Source organism: Eubalaena glacialis, chromosome 14 (genome assembly GCF_028564815.1).
Source record: "Eubalaena glacialis isolate mEubGla1 chromosome 14, mEubGla1.1.hap2.+ XY, whole genome shotgun sequence".
Taxonomy (NCBI): domain Eukaryota; kingdom Metazoa; phylum Chordata; class Mammalia; order Artiodactyla; family Balaenidae; genus Eubalaena; species Eubalaena glacialis.
In genome coordinates this window covers 82,793,696-82,809,915 of record NC_083729.1, presented here as the reverse complement: position 1 = coordinate 82,809,915, position 16,220 = coordinate 82,793,696, and the positions used below count along the sequence as shown (strand labels likewise).

At 39.6% G+C, this 16,220-nt stretch overlaps 1 protein-coding gene across 2 annotated transcripts in view; it reads right to left on the bottom strand.

Moving 5' to 3' along the window:
- ANAPC1 (anaphase promoting complex subunit 1) overlaps positions 1 to 16,220 on the bottom strand; it is a 97,973-nt gene that overhangs the window by 488 nt on the left and 81,265 nt on the right. The window contains exons 44-48 of one of the 2 annotated variants that reach the window (XM_061210786.1): positions 14,403 to 14,489; positions 13,071 to 13,166; positions 11,251 to 11,449; positions 6,171 to 6,305; positions 508 to 635 (exon numbers count right to left, since the gene is read on the bottom strand). In XM_061210786.1, coding sequence (XP_061066769.1) covers positions 520 to 635; positions 6,171 to 6,305; positions 11,251 to 11,449; positions 13,071 to 13,166; positions 14,403 to 14,489 — 633 coding nt within the window. In that variant the 3' untranslated portion in view covers positions 508 to 519. Of the gene's footprint in view, positions 1 to 317; positions 636 to 6,170; positions 6,306 to 11,250; positions 11,450 to 13,070; positions 13,167 to 14,402; positions 14,490 to 16,220 lie in introns of those variants that run through there. The other variant, XM_061210785.1, reaches the window with a different exon arrangement.

Here is a 16,220-nt window from a genome sequence, read left to right as displayed (position 1 = left end):
AGGATGCCTGGCACTGTCACAATATGTACAAACTTACTTTAGACAAGACTATGGTGATGCTAAAAGCCCTTAGGAAATGCTAAAAGCCCTTTGTTGCTGCAGAAAGTAAAACTATATGACAGAGCTTCTTTAAAAACTTTGCATTTCTGAGCATAAAGTCACTTCACCTGAATCACCATAGCTGAAAGATTTCAAAAACTAATATCCATTTCAGCCCCCACTGCTCTACTCTCTGAAACCCCAAACTAAAGTAATCATCAAGAGTTTTGAAAACAAACCAAAAAATTTTATTTACAAAAGTAAAATTTCACTCATTTTTATATTCTTATAATGTTAATGCCAACAGCAACAGAGTCTCTGGGATATTTAAAACCCTTGATTTTAAAATACATTGAGGTTTGTGCAGCTCATTTCCCCCCAGTTATATTATAAAACTTATAAAGGTTTCTTTAGCTTTGTTGTTTGGTCACGTTTTTGTGCAGAAGTCACGTTTCAAGGTAGGCTTACCACCAGACATGATCACATAAGCATTGGCTGTGGATTCCCAAGAAGCAAAGGAGCCAATCTCAGCAAAGCTCGCACTGGCATCTTCAGCTGTTTAAATTTGAAGAGGAGTTCTGCGAAGCTTGTGTTCCCTAAAGAAATGGAATTGGAGGGAAGGGGTCACATATCTAAATAAATTCAGCCATACATCCTCTTTCAAGGAAGCTTCAGACACATATTCACATTTCAAGCCAGCGTTCATCCGTATGAAAACAATTACTGCAAGATAATATTTAAACTATGAATTTCCCTAACACACTATAGGGTATGATTTGATATAAAATTTTAATTTATCCATTCTGTACTTCAGAAACTGACCTGTAACCATATGTGAAACTATTAATACTGTTTAAATACATATATTACTTAAATATAATTAATAAATGTGCCCATCTATCCTCAATTACCATAATCCATGCACTTAATAATTTACCTTAAAAAAAAAAGACCTAGGCTCAAAATGAGTAATAGAGAAGTTAATCTAACGCCTCTTCCTCTAACAAGCAATGGTTCCCAACCTTGGTCCAACAGAGTCTGATGTAATTTATGTGGAGTACAGCCTGGGCATCTGGAGCTTTGAAAGCTGCCCAGGTGATTCTGATGTGCAGCCAAGGTCAAGAACCACTGCTCTAAAGGGACGCAGGAAGTGTATTACCTGCAAATTCTATTAAGCATCATCCTCCTCTTTCCCTCCATCCCCACCACATGCCACTGTCCACAGTTCCCTTTCCTCAGCCCCAACATATACACATACATGATCCCGATGAGTCTCTAAGCCACAAGCATCCTAGTAGACATGCAGACAGCAGAGTGTACAGGTGGGTCATATGATCCCATGAAGATGGACAGAGAAGAGTCTCATGATATGAATCGAGTGGCTTTCTGATAAAAGCATAACTAACACAAGAAAGAGTTGTAATGCTGCACAGAATATGAAGAAAGCAACTATTTCTCTTTAGTATTTCCTTTCATTGACTCTGCCAGTAATCTGTGAATTAAATGTGTTTAATAAACCTCAACAGGAATTAAGACAAATTTCCTATTTAATTGTTATACACAGTGTTCCCAAGACCTTGCTAAAACTCAAAGACAGAGAGCAAATACATATGAGCTATGGAAAACATCTCCAATGTTCTGATACACTGTGGACTCTAACAGACCATTTAGACTCTTTTTTTTGGCCACAACACGCGGCATGAGGGATCTTAGTTCCCTGACCAAGTATTGAACCCTCACCCCCTGGAGTGGACGCACAGAGTCCTAACCACTGGACCACCAGGGAAGTCCCCAGACCATTTAGACTTAATGCGACTATCACTATGGTTAGGTTTAAATGTATCATCTTGCTATTTGTTTTCTATTTTCTCTGTCTGTTCTCTGTTCCCCCTTTTCCTCTTTTCCTCTCTCTTGGACTGAGTACTTTTTATGATTCCACTATAGCTCCTTTATTGCTTATTAGCACTAACTCTGTTTTCTTATCTTAGTGGTTGCATTATGATTTATAGTATCATCTCTATCACAGATTACCTTCAAGTAAGATTATACCTCTTCACAGGTAGTATAAGAGCCTTACGGCTGTAATTCCATTTCTCCCTGCCCAGCCTCTGAGCTATTATTGTCATACATTTTGCTTTTCAGATTTTACAAGATTTTTACACAAAGCAATGTGTACATTGCTATTATTTTTATAAGTCAATTATCTTTAAAAAGTATTTTTAAAAGAAACAAACCTTACGTATATATCGATGTAGTTACCATTTCCAATGCTCTTCATTCCTTTGTGTAGATCCATATTTCAATCTGACATTATTTTCCTTCTGCCTCAAGGACTTACTGTAACATTTCCAGTAGTGTGGGTCTGCTGTTGATGAATTCTTTCAGCTTTTGTGTGTCTGAAAAAGGCTTTATTTCATGGTCTTTTTTCTTTTTTTGAAAGATATTTTTGCTGGGTATAAAATTCTAACTAGATAGTGTTTTTCCTCTGAGTCTTTTACAGATGTTACTCCACTAATTTATCACTTGCATTGTTTCCTATGAAAAATATGCTATCACTCTTATTTTTGTTTCTCTGTAACATGTCTTTTTCCTCTGGCTGCTTTTAAGACTTTTTATCATTAGTTTGGGGCAATTTGGTTATTATGTGCCTTGGTGCAACTTTCTTCATGTTTCTCAGGCTTGGGATTCATTGAACTTCTTGCATCTGTGGACTTCAGTTTTCATTAAACTTGTAAATTTTCCAGCCATTATTTCTTCAAGTATTTTTTTCTGTCCCTCTCCCCCATTTTTCTCTTCTTCAGGGACTCCAATCTCATGTAAATTGGGTCCTTTAAGTCCCAGAGCTTACTCCATTTTTAATGCTCTGTTCCTTTTTTTTTTTAATTCTTTTTTTCTTTTTGCATTTCATTTTGGATAGTTTCTAATGCTATGTCTTCAAACTCACTATTTTTTTTTTTATTCTGCAATGTCTAATCTGCTATTAATCCCATTCAGTGTGTTTTTCTCAGAATTATAGTTTTCTTCTCTAAAAGTTCAGTTAGATTCTTTTTATATTTCCATATCTCTTAATGTTTTGAAATATGGAATAAGGTTATAAGGAATCGAGTTATAATAACTGTCTTAATGTCCTTGTCTGCTAACTAACATCCATGTCAATTCCAGGTCATTTGTAATTGATTTCTCACCTCCTTCATTATAGGCTGTATTTTCCTGTTTCTTTGTATGCCAGACATCGTGAATTTTACCTTGGGTGCTGGATATTTTTGTATTTCTGTATTCTTGAGCTTTCAGAATATAGTTATATTACTTGAAAAGCAGTTTGATCCTTTTGTGTCGTGCTTTTAAGATTTTTAAGCTGGGCTAAAATATTTTAGTCTAGGGCTAAATATTTCTGTTTAGTCCATTTAGTCTAGGGCTAAATATTTCCCATTGTTGAGGCAAGACCACACTGAGTACAGCCCCTTAAATTGTGAAGTTGTGGGAACAGACACTGTTCCTGAACCTGTGCAAACTGGTTCTCTCTAATCCATTAGGACAGTTCTTCCCTCAGCCTTGGGAAACTTCTTCATATGCATGTGCTGATTAGTAAGGACTCTTCTGATATTTGAGGGGGACCCTCTGCAGACATCTGGCATTCTCTGTGTGTAGCTCTCTCCTCTCTGGCACTCTATCATGTAAACTCTAGCTCCTTTGGCTCCCTGTACTCTCAGCTCCATCACCTCAACTGAAGGAGTCTTCCAGGCTCTTCCTGGGTTCCCTCTCCCTCCTTCACAGTCTGGAAACTCTCAAGGCTGTTAGCTGGGGCAATCCCAGGGCTTATCTCATTTGTTTCTCATCTCTCTGGGATCACTCTTCTTCATTGCCTGATATACGTCTCAAAAGCCATTGTTTAATATGCAGTGTCCAGTTTTCTTTGTTGTTTTTTCAGCTTGTTTATTTTGTGTTGTTTTGTTTTCTTGTTTCAGGCAGGATAGTAAATCAGATCTCTGTTACTCCATCCTGGATGAAAAAGGAAGTCTATGCTTTAAAATTTTTTTCCTCTTTTATTTTTAGTAGCTTGACTATTATGCAACTAGGTGTGGTTTTCTTTGTATTTATCTTGCTCAGGGGTCACTGTAGGTTGGTGTCCATCATCCATTTTTCAAAATTCTTAGCCTCTGTCTCTTTAAATACGGCTTCTATCTCATTTTCTCTCTCCTCATATTCTGGGATCTCAACTACATGCATGTTTGACTTCTTCACTGTGTTCCACATGTCTCTTACTCTCTTTTCTGAATTTTCCATTCATTTTTCTCTCTGTGCTTCAATCTGTTTATTTTCTACACACTTGTCTTCCAGTTCATTTATCTGCTGTGTCTAAAATGTTAATTAATCTACACACTGAATTCTTTTTTCTTTTTTTTTCTCTCTTTTTTTTTTTTTTTGCTGCACCCGCACAGCTTACGGGATCTTAGTTTCCCGACCAGGGGTCAAACCTGGGCCCCAGGCAGTGAAAGCATGGAATCCTAAGAACTGAACTGCCAGTGAATTCCCTATATACTGAATTCTTAATTTTAGTTATATTTTTCAGTTTTAGAATTTCCATTTAACTCTGATTCCAGATTTCTGGTGAAATTCTTTATCTTTTCCTCTATTTTCTTGGAAATATTAGTCAGTTATTAGTCATAGTAACTCCAGACACTGGAGTTATAGAAGTCTGATAACTCCAATATCTGGATCACATACAAGTCTGTTTCTTCTACCTTTTATTCCTATTATGTCTTTTAATTTTGATTCAATACTGATACTATGAATTAAAAACTGTAGAAGTTTAAGACATATTTTCTTCCTCCTATACAGGTTAATTTTTCTTCTATCAGGGAGGTAGCATGCAAGCAGATCTCCTCAATTCTGCTCTAGGCTAATTTTAGGTCTGGTCTGTTTCAGTTTTACCCTTCCTGCTAGGGCTTGGCCCTGCTACTGCTTCATGTGAATGGCTGGGATGCTTACTAGAGCCACTCTGCCTTGGCAGGCCTTGAGTACCGCCCTTTGTCTCCTTGGCACTATGCTGTTGTTGAAATCGTTGCCCACATTTTTAGCCTCCTGGTTTCTGCTAGATTTCTTGAAGTTTTATCCTGCGCATGTGCAGGTTAAGATTTGGCAAATGCCTCAAGAGAAGAGTGCGTCCAGGTTTTTGAGTTATTATTCCTCTTGTCCCCTCCTATCTGGGATTTTGCTCCTCAAGTTCTAGTCCTGGGCAATCATTAATCCAACCTCTGGCTCCTCTGCCCAGTAGCACTGCTGCTTTTTGCTGGGACTCTCCTTCTTGTAATGAATTGACAAATGCCTCTGGGAGAAAACCAGAGTAAATATGGAGCTCCTCAAATGAGTCCCTTCTCTCAGGAATTCTTGTCTCTCAATCAAGTCTGGCCACTATGGTTGCCACCAATTCCTTTAAACTTTATGTAGTTTGTCCACTTTTATATTTGCTTTTGTAGGAGAGTCAGTCTAATGCGAGCAATTCCACTGTGGCCATAACTGCAACAGAAGTCTCTAAACAGTGCATTTTTATCTGAGGTTTTCAAAGCAGCTATAAATCAGTAATATCATTAAATTTTAAGTTTAAATGATTAAATGGACAAATTTTGTATCTGACTCCATATTCTGAAAAATACAGTCAGATGCTAAGATTTTAAACTATTATGAAAACATTCAAATGTCAATACATACAAAACTAGGCACCTGTTCATTTCAAAGCTTTATAATATTAGAAATTAATATTATATGTTTAAAAAAAATCCAAACTGAAAACCCAAAAAATACAGAAAAATAACTTTAATAAAAATCAATTAACAGAGTAAAAGAATACGAACATTTAGTTTATTAGTATATACTGGTATCTGGGGCCCTGTGAAGAATCCATCCTCTTCCGAACGTAAATAAAGGATTATGCATGTGTAAAATTCAGATAGTTTGGGTTTGTTTTGTTTTTTTTCTTCCAGAAAAAATTCTCAACAATAACACCCAAACATGAATGAAGCCAAAAACCTAACCGGAGAAAATAACTCAGTTTAGAAACACCTCCTAACAAGAAACTAAACCCATCAGCGGGTAATACAGGTACTGAAAAGAGGATGTAGATGTGCAATTACCTTCTAGTCCTATAGACGGCAGGTGCCGCGGGGCTGGCACTGAGTGGTAGACGAGGAAACAGGCCAGCATGCTCAGCTGTGACTCCTCGCAGGGCTGCCCGTTGAGGTAGGCGTGCACACACCCATCACCCCCAGCTGTGAGAGAAGCAGACATGGAACAGAACCCATCGATTACAGAACTGAGAGGCACAAGGAACGCCTTCTTTTTATTATTTTCTCATCAAGAGCTCATTGAGCACTTACCATATACCACCCAGGTCCTGTGCTGGGCATTAAGGCTACTGTGGTAAACCAGACAGAGTGCCCGTCACTGCAGAGTTTAGAGTGCTGCGGGGGACGGAGATACTACATACCTAACGATGTAAACAAATGCTAATCATAAATTATGATGAGTGCCATGAGGGTGCAGTGGTCACCATGGTCGTCTCCCCAAACACCCATTCTACCACCCTTCCCTCCACTGTCACATCTGAGGGGACTGACTGCAGCTCCAGGACTGGATCCTGATTTGTCTTGGCCAGAGGTTCTCAAACTTTAACAGGCATCAGAATCACCTAGAGGACTGATTAAGACACAGGTGGGTGGGTCCCCACAATCTCTTGGATGGGGCCAGAAAAACTGCATTTCTAACAGGTTCCCAAGTGATGCCACTGTTGCTGCTCCAGAGACCACACCGTGAGAACCGCTGGTCTGGGACAGTCAGGGCAACCCCACTCCCCCGACACAGTGACTGGTTCAAGGACAGGCAGACCTAAGCCATTCAGAGAGACACTCTGCCCCGGGGATTGATCGAGGAATGTGCACGAGTTCCAGTGCAAGCCAGAGACACAAGGAGATGCTTGAGAACACGTTTGCTAGAGGCTTCGAGGAAACAAATTCCTCATTCTTATGGCAAAGCTCCTGGAAGCAACTCTATTCTTCCTCTGAGTTGGAGGCAAGGAACTGTTACAGTCAGTTCATTGCCATCAGAAAGAAGTACTCTGAGGATAAAGCCATGGCACAGAGTGTCACTGATGGAGCCTCAGAGAAATGGAGCTGGAGCCACTGGAGCGACAGCCTGCCGTAACTGTGGACTTCCAATTATATAAGTTTATAGGTGTCCTATTGTTGAAGCCAGGCTGAGTCGGGCCTTCTGTTACTTGCAGACAAAGGCATTTTGATACAGAGAAAAAGGTTGAGAGAGAGAAAGAGAGAAATAAAGACGGCAGGAAAGCTGCCTGAGGCAGTGTGGTCTTGGAAGGCCTGTGTGGAAGGGGCATTTAAATGGAGGCTGCAAGAATGAGTATGAGTTGGGCAGGCAAAAAATGAGAGGAAAAAGGTTCTCGGGAGGGGAAGCAGCACATTCAACAGTCCCGTGGTGAGAAAGAACTCCATGCTTTCGGGGAACTGGAAGGGACCAGGGTGCCTGAGTGGAGTTTGTGAGGAGCAAGTGGTATAGAAAGAGGCTGTAGAGGGAGACAGAGGCCCTGCTGGTCATGCGGGGCCTGCTGGCCACATGGTACAGATTTTTTTCACAACTGAATCAGCAGCCTTTGCAAGGTTTTAAGCAGTGAGAGGGAGATGAGAATGAAAAGCAGGAAGACTTGAAGGAGGCTACAACAGTTGTCCAGGCAAGAAATAATCACGGTTTGTTCTAGGATAGAAGCAGCAAAATGTGGACAGAGTTAGGAGATATTTAAGAGTTAGGACTGAAAGGATGTGGTAATGGATTGGCTACCGCAGAAGAGAGGAGAGGGAGGGAGAGGAAGGGGCAAGGATGACTCCCAGAAAGGTAACGAAGGTATGACAGTGAAATAGTGGTGAAACTAAGAAAGAATGGTCGGAGGGCTTTTTAAAAAAAAAAGAATTGGGAAAGTGGGAAAGTGTGCCGTCACAAAGGTCAAGGGAGGTCTGTTTCCATAAGAACGAGACGGAGCGACAGGAAGACTACCAGGAGTCCACTGAACCTGAGATGAGGATGTTAGTCTGGTGGGAGTGGGAACGTCTGGGGGTGGCAGCAGGAGGGGGGATGAAGGAGGCCAGAAGAGACCCTGCTGTGGCAGCTTCTCAAGAGAGGAAGGAGAGAACGTGATCGCTCACAGGTCCTCGTCAATGACTTTCTCATGCCTACTGGCTTTTTGTTTCACCGATTTTCTCTACACATTTTCTGCTTCCAGTTTCATTGATTTCAGCTCTTATATCCTTGCTTTGGGTTTATTTTGCTTTTCTTTTTCTAATTTCTCGAAGAACTTAGATTAGTGATTTGAGACTTTCCTACTGTAAGCGTTTAGCACTATAAATTTCCCACTTTAGCAGGAAGACTTACACTACAAAATTTCAAAATTTACTCTAAACCTACAGTAGTTAGGAAAGTGTAGTACTGGCATAAAGACAGACATACAGATCAATCGTACAGAATTGAGTCCAGAAACAGACTCACACTTATACAGTCCACTGATTTCCAACAAAGGCTCCAGAGCAATTCAATGAGAAGGAAAAGTTTTTTGCACAAATGGTCCTGGAACAACTAGATATCCATATTTAAAGTTAAGAAAAAAGAAAACTCCTACCTCATACCAGGCATAAAGTAGGAGAATATATCTGCAAAACATATCTGACAGAGCTTGCAGCCAGAATATGTTAAAAACTCCTACAACTCAATACTCAAGACAGCCAATTTTAAAAATGGGTAAAGGTTTGAAAAGACACTTTGCAAAGGGTATATATGAATAACGAACACATGCATAAATAATTAACATGATGAGTCATCACGGAAATGCAAATTAAAACTACAATGAGACACCACTACATATTCAGTAGACTGTCTAAAACTACAGACTAACAATGCCAAAATCTGCACTGCATCCCACTGCTGGCAGGAATGTAAGATAAGATGGCACAATTTGGAAAATAACTGAGCATGTCAATGGGTGAATGTACAGATGATATAAGAATGGCAGAATGTTGATACTGTTGAAGCTGGGTAATGGGATTTATTATACTATGATGTTTACTTTGCATTATGCTTTAAATTTTCCATAATACAATATAAAAGTAAATAAAACTTTTTAAGTTCTTCAACTTTAAACCCATTTTCTTTGCTCAAGATTAAAATCCAATTGAGGAGATAAATCACAAAACATGTACACAATATGATCAATCTGCTCCATTTTCAGACTTCATGGCTATAGTTTGGGTTACTAGCGAGCCACCTTAAAAGTCCACATATGCATCTGTGATTTCACTGAGACACAAATATGAATGACATTTTCCAGTGCTGCCACACGGCCTTGGCATCGTCATTTAATTTATTGTTCTCCGCCCCAAAGCTAATAGTATCTGTGAGGGGAGACCACATACTTAAGAGTTTTTTTAAAGTGATAGTTCTTTTTAAATAAAAAAATAAATACACAATTTTGGCAATCAGAGTGGCAAGTCAAAGCTGGTGAAGGTTACTTACAATGCTGTAACCCACCAAATGCCCTAAAGAGCAGTGAGGGGAAAGCAATTCAGGGCACTGTTTTAGAGAACGCTCTAGTCACTGCCAAAGCTTCATCACATTATATGAAACATGCAAATCAGAGAATCTGCAAAGGTTTAAGGACTTATTTCTTATCAACAGCAAGGGTCTGCCATGGGTGATCAAACACTAAATTGAATAAAAAAAGAACATCAACACCTATAAAATAACGTGTACTTTTTTCCCCAAACATGAGAACAAAATGATTATCATATTTTTAGAAATTGTGAAACTGCACAAGCTTTCAAATCCCAAGAAGAAATAACAGAGCACATGCAGGTGTTAAACATAAACTCTGGGAGTTTGAAATTGCTGTTTTCCATATATATCACTCACAATCTGGTTTACAGTTAAATTTTTTCAGAATTTTTTTTTAAAGAAACAAATAGCGTATTCATTTAGGGGGAGAGAAGGGTGCAGATGGGAAATAGGGAGGCAAGGGTCCCCCTCATGTTTGCCAAAAACCACTGCCCCACCCGCCTCCACCCCTCACCTCCCTCCTCTGGGGAGGGGCCCTGGCAGGCTCCCCCCTTCTAGTGGGTCTCCCTCTTCCTCCTCCCCTGCACCTCCAGTGCCTGGGCAGAGCCCACCCCGGCTCTAAAGCCGGGTGAAGACAGGCTCAAACTAACGTTCTTCCCCCTTCCTCCACCTCCCCCTCACTCCCATCTCTTGTCTAACTAAAATACAGAAAAAGCAAGAGCAGCTGGGACCTGGGAGAATCAGTCACCCGGGGGCTGGGGCAGGGCAGGCAGCGGAGCCTCAGCCAGGTGTAGTGGAACACGCAGATAGCTTTAAACATAATTATATTCGAATTCCTGGGTTCTACCGGTTACTAACAACTTTACAGAATTAGGAACTGTTCCTACTGATATCACTAGAGTTAGTATTTACTCAAAGCAAGTTGCTGTCAGATACATACTGGAAGCATTAGAACCGAAAAGAATAAAAAGATCAAGGGGTTAACTATTAAAAATCAATTTCAGGCATATATCACACATCAAACAGCTTTCCATATATCAAAAGGCCCCATCACTTGCCTCCCATGATTACTTCTACACTGTGAGGAGTAACTTCACAATCTCCCTGCAATCACAAGGCAGTGCTTCCACTGACAGAAAGCCAGTTACATATACCCCAGGTCCTCACTGACTGACTCACAGAACTGGTAAAAGAAGCATTCACTCTAAGTCCACATCAAGTTTTCAGTGTACACAGGGTAGAGGCAGAAAAAAAGGCCTCAGGTAGGTGACAGGCCATACCCCTAAGAAACAGAAGAGAGAGGCACTGGAAAGAAACATGATCTGATGTTAGAAAAAATAAAACAAGTTCCTAAGTGTCAAGTGGTATTTAAAATGCTATATATATATTCTCCCTGTGGCTTATAAAGCAGAGTTAAATATATCTGTTAAAGAAGTTAAAGCAGATAATCAGTGTAATTCACCTAACTGGAAACAGTACATCTATAGCCATTCGGGATTGTACTCAGACTTATCTTGCTTTCCAATGAAAAAAAGGTTAAAACAGAAAACACCTGAGTCCCAGTGTAGCTTAAAAACACAAAGGGCGCAATGTTGTTATTACCTTGTAGCCACTGGTCCAGAGTATTATCAATAGTGCATTTGACAACAGGGAGGAATTCCGAGTTCATAAAGAGCCCTCGCTTGGGGTGGTTCTGCAGCCGCTCCTGATGGCTTCTGGAGCTGAAAAACTCTAACACCAACTTTATCTGCCAAAGTTCAGATGTTTCGGACATTTCTCTCCTTCCCAGTCTTCTTACAGCCTTGCAGAGGAAATAGAAACAGCAATCCACTTAATGAAAGAGTAAAGATGCTAACTGTCACTTCCTCGGAGTTGTATACTAGAGTATTTTTTAAATGTGCCTCATAAGATCAATAAAGGGCAGAGGGGAACCCATTCTGTGTTTTGCTGCAGTCTGCCCCACAGAGGAGCCCCCTACTGGGTTTACATACACGGCCCACTCTCTTCAAAATGAACGTGAACAGCTTTCAGGTGAAAAAACAGCAAAGGCAAATGAGCTCATTCTTGGCTCAATGGCTCTGAAAAATGAAGACCAATAGGTCTACAGCCAGTCACCTCTGGGAAACCCAGGTTGGGTACAATGACATGGCCAGGATCAGGCCAGGGATCCCAGGGGTCAGAAGGCAAAAGAAGTATTATTGATAATGCTCTTCTTGGGACCCATCTGCAAAGTCACCACGGCTGCGACCAGAAGGGATGTTCTTCTCTAGATACACACCCACGACTGTGAGGGGTGAAGGTTCAGAGCGTAAAAAGAGAACACACTCAGCCAGCAACTAAAAAATACAATTCATTACTTGGCTATTGTATAGAGAGACACTGTGAGAAGCAGTACCAGTGTGGACATCATATATTCATACTTATCAACCAAAAAGGTGGATACCTGACAATAATGGCATTCTAGGCCTACTCGGTTCCACTGGAACTGGCCTTTTAATTAAGATTGTTACTTAACACAGATTTTTGGGAATTATCTCCTGTGTTTTCCCACTCAGTTTTTCAGTAGAGATTATTTTTCCATTAGAGATTACTTCCTTTGACTTTAGACACTGAGTCCCAAATTCTCATCTGTGAACTCATTATATCATAGTCACTCAAAGGGCTGTTTAAAACTACAGATCCTGGACTTCATCTCAGAAATTCTGATTCAGTAGCTATGGAATGGGACTTGAGGATCTGAATTGTTAAGATTTCCCAGATAAATTTTAGCCAAGTTAGAAAACTATTGGCTTAGTTTAACTGCAAATTTGAGTCTGAAAGATATGACACTATTAAAAAAGCCATGTTTATTACTAATAACCTGAAGTGAATAAATTAGTCCGATCCTTTAGGAAAGCTGTTGAGCATTATCTTCTGCATTACCCCTTTTAGGCTCTTTTAAAACAACAATAACACGAAAGAAATTTAAAAATGAACTCCAGCTCCCTAAATCCCCACATGCTGATGCTGTAACCTCTGCGAGCTTAATTACGCAGGTGTAACTGCACACTACTGCTATCATCAGGGCACCGTTTGTTCACTTACTGCTCACTTGCATAATCTTTTCCACGAAGAGGCTTTATCAGGAGGAAGGCAAGAGACATGAGGATGCTAGGGGAGAAAGGAAGGGAGCGTGCTCTTCCTCTACTCGTCAGAGGAAGAGGCCAGAAGAGGCGAGTGGAAACCCCTGGAGTAACCCCACTTGTCATCATAAACGCTAAGCTATATAGAGCTTTCAACTTTGATAGTGATTCCTTTTTTAAAATTCTAAAAGCAAATGAGAAACTAAAGAGATGGACATAGAATCTTACCTCACTGTTCGTATGTTATGTGAAGTACAGGATAAATCTCATCAGAATTAGAATAGGTTTTTTGAACCATACCTGATCCATTGCGATGTATGCAGGTAACATCTCCGGGGTCTCCTGGGTCACACATTCATAGAGTACTGAAGAAAAGAGATCCAGAATTTCCTGTTTCTGTGGAAAGTTAGAACCTTTTTGTAGCACATCAATGTATATTCCAAAATCAATTCAAAAAACAACTGTATAGCAACTACTATGGCCCGTTCTTAAGTTCTGCAGTGAATGATATAAAAGGGCAAAACAGCTAGGTCTTTATAAAATCAAAGTGCATGCAATATTAAACACCAATAAAATATAACCAAAATTAAGTCCTATGGGACAATTAAGGCTATAAGTGCTGTGGATGAGAGGAGTGAACGAAGCTGGGTAAAATGAGCAGACAGGACATCACAGAGCTATGTCTTGGGTTGGGCTGGCAAAAACAGGATCCAGAAAGGGCACCCAGCATCCACCAAGATGCAGTAGAAACACTGAGCAGAACAGGTTAGGGGAAGCCTGCAGAGCAAGGCGAGCTGGGGTTAAGGGCAGGCGTGGGCTTTCACCAGAGACCTGTGGTCTTGAGTGTAGGCCCCAGCCCTCACTGGCTGTGTGATCTTGGGCATGTGACATCTCTCAGTGGCAGTATCCCCATCTGTAAACCCACAAAAATAAAGTACCTACCCTCTGGGTCAGAATTAAAGGAAAAAATTACAAAGTGTACTGAGCAGAGTGTCCAATATACAGTGAAAATTCAGTAAGTAAGTGGCAGGAAGGTTATATCACTTAACTTTCAAAGCAACAATGTAAGGTAGGTTCTGTTATAATCCCACTTTTAGAAATAAGGAAACTACATCTCAAAGAGGTTGAAAAATTTTCCCAAGGCTATACACACTTGCAGGCAATAGGCCATCAATCCTGGATCATCTAATTCCTACATCCAGTCCTTGCCATCTGAAATGATGGATTAAATCAAAGGTCTACCAGCAAGTACCCTTTGAATCCTTAAGAGAACGGTTTTATGACCAACAAAAAGAAAGGTTACAAAACAAATAGAAAACAAAATTAATAAAATTATGTAAAAACAAGAGAAGGGTAGTAAACATTGAAAACATGAATTAGTACAAGAATGGATATAAAGTATCACCTATCAAAACTAACGTCTTAGGAATTTTAAGTCGTTTTCTTCTATCAAGGTAGGAAGTTACTGAATTTAATAGTTTTAGACTATGAAAAATCTATACTTGCCAAACAAAAATCATCCAATGTGCCTGAGGCATGTTATCAATATCAAAGCTAGATATGGATATTTTAGGTTTTTTTGGTGGTCCACAGATAGAAACAACAAAGTCTAGCAAACCACATAATATATACCTGACCCATGTTCACAGTTGGTTTGCAGAAATATTCAGCAAATGACAGAAGTGCTGGATCAGAAGTGAATGCTGAAATCGTTTCAGGCTAAAAAATAAACAAACAAACAAGCATAAGTGAGATAATAAAGATTTTTTTCATTACTACTCAAACTGTAATGCATGCACCTGTAACCTACCTTATTTTTTTCACACAATGTTCTCACAAAACCCAAGGTAAAACTTGCTAGAGCTTCATCAACCTGTTCTGCTGAGAAGTTTTAAGAAACTTTTTGCACAAGCTACCGTGAGCTACTAATTTATCAAAACAGGTGCTTCTTACACAACTTACCCAAAAAAGGCTTTCCCCCTCCTTCCTTAACGAACTGAAAGGCAAACTAGAAACTAGAATTGTTACTGAAAAGGTAAGGAAAAAAGATTATCACTCTAATAAGCCACTCACAAAAAGACAAATGCTGTCATAAGGTCATAAGAGTCATCAAAGTCATAGAGAGAGAAAGCAGAATGGTGGTTGCCAGGGGCTGGGCAGAGGGGGAATGGGGACTTAGTGTTAACGGGGACAGAGCTGCAGTTTTGCAAGATGAAAAGAGTCACGGAGATGGATGGTGGCAGTGGCAGCACAACATTATGAATGTACTTAGCACCAATGAACTATACACTTCAAAGGGTTAAGCCAGTGTATTTTATGTTATGCGTATTTTACCACAATAAAAAAATTGGAAGGAAGGGTGAGGAGGACTATCACTCAAGTTTCAAGACTGAAAATGGAATATGAAGGTATTACCATTTTCCACCGAGAGTCATAGTTTACTTCTGCACTCCCAGCAGGCAGGAAATGGAGATGTCTTTTAATTTTTATAAATTTGCCCCATTCAAACTCAAGTCTAAACTTATCTATTTTCTTTATAAATTGGATTAGGATCTTTGAGATGGGCCCTATTTTATAAATCAAAGCAACAGTGCTAATTCAAGTTAAACTTTGCCCAAAAATCCTTCAAAAGTATTTCATAGGGACTTCCCTGGCAGTCCAGTGGCTAAGACTTCGCCTCCCAATGCAGGGGGTGTGGGTTCAATCCCTGGTCAGGGAGCTAAGATCCCACACGCCTCCTGGCCAAGAAACCAAAACATAAAACAGAAACAATATTGTAACAAATTCAATAAAGACTTTAAAAAAAAAAAATGGTCCACACCAAAATAATCTTTAAAAAAAATGTATTTCATAGAGAACCTATTGAATACTGACAAACAAAATTCACTGCTGTCAACTATATCTATTCATTCTCTGGAAACTATTATAAAGGCTCAGTCATAAGAACTAATAAGTGCTACCTTGCAAAAATCTTTTATTTGGGCCATGTCTTAAGTAAATCTTAATGGATTTGAGGATTAATTATTAAGCTAAATTTTCTTTAGTGTTAAGGTATATTCTGACTGTCCCTGCCACTAAATGTAAATCATCCTTAGAGTCCTGGCAGATGGCCCATATTTTATAATGGTTGTCACAGAAAACAGCCAACAGGCCCAAGGTCATTCATCCTTTATAATCTGCAATGATTAGAGAGAGCAGATCTACCTAAACGGTACCATAAATGTTATAATAGAAGTACATGCTTTGGGTGGACTAGTGAGATTTGAACCTATTCCCTTTCATCATTCCATTTTGGGGGGTTTTTTAAATTGAGATATAATTGACATATAATAGTTTATTAGTTTCAGGTGTACAACATAATGATTCAATATACGAATATATTGAGAAATGATCACCACAATAAATCTAGGTAACATCCGTCATCACACACAGTTATAAATATTTTTTTCT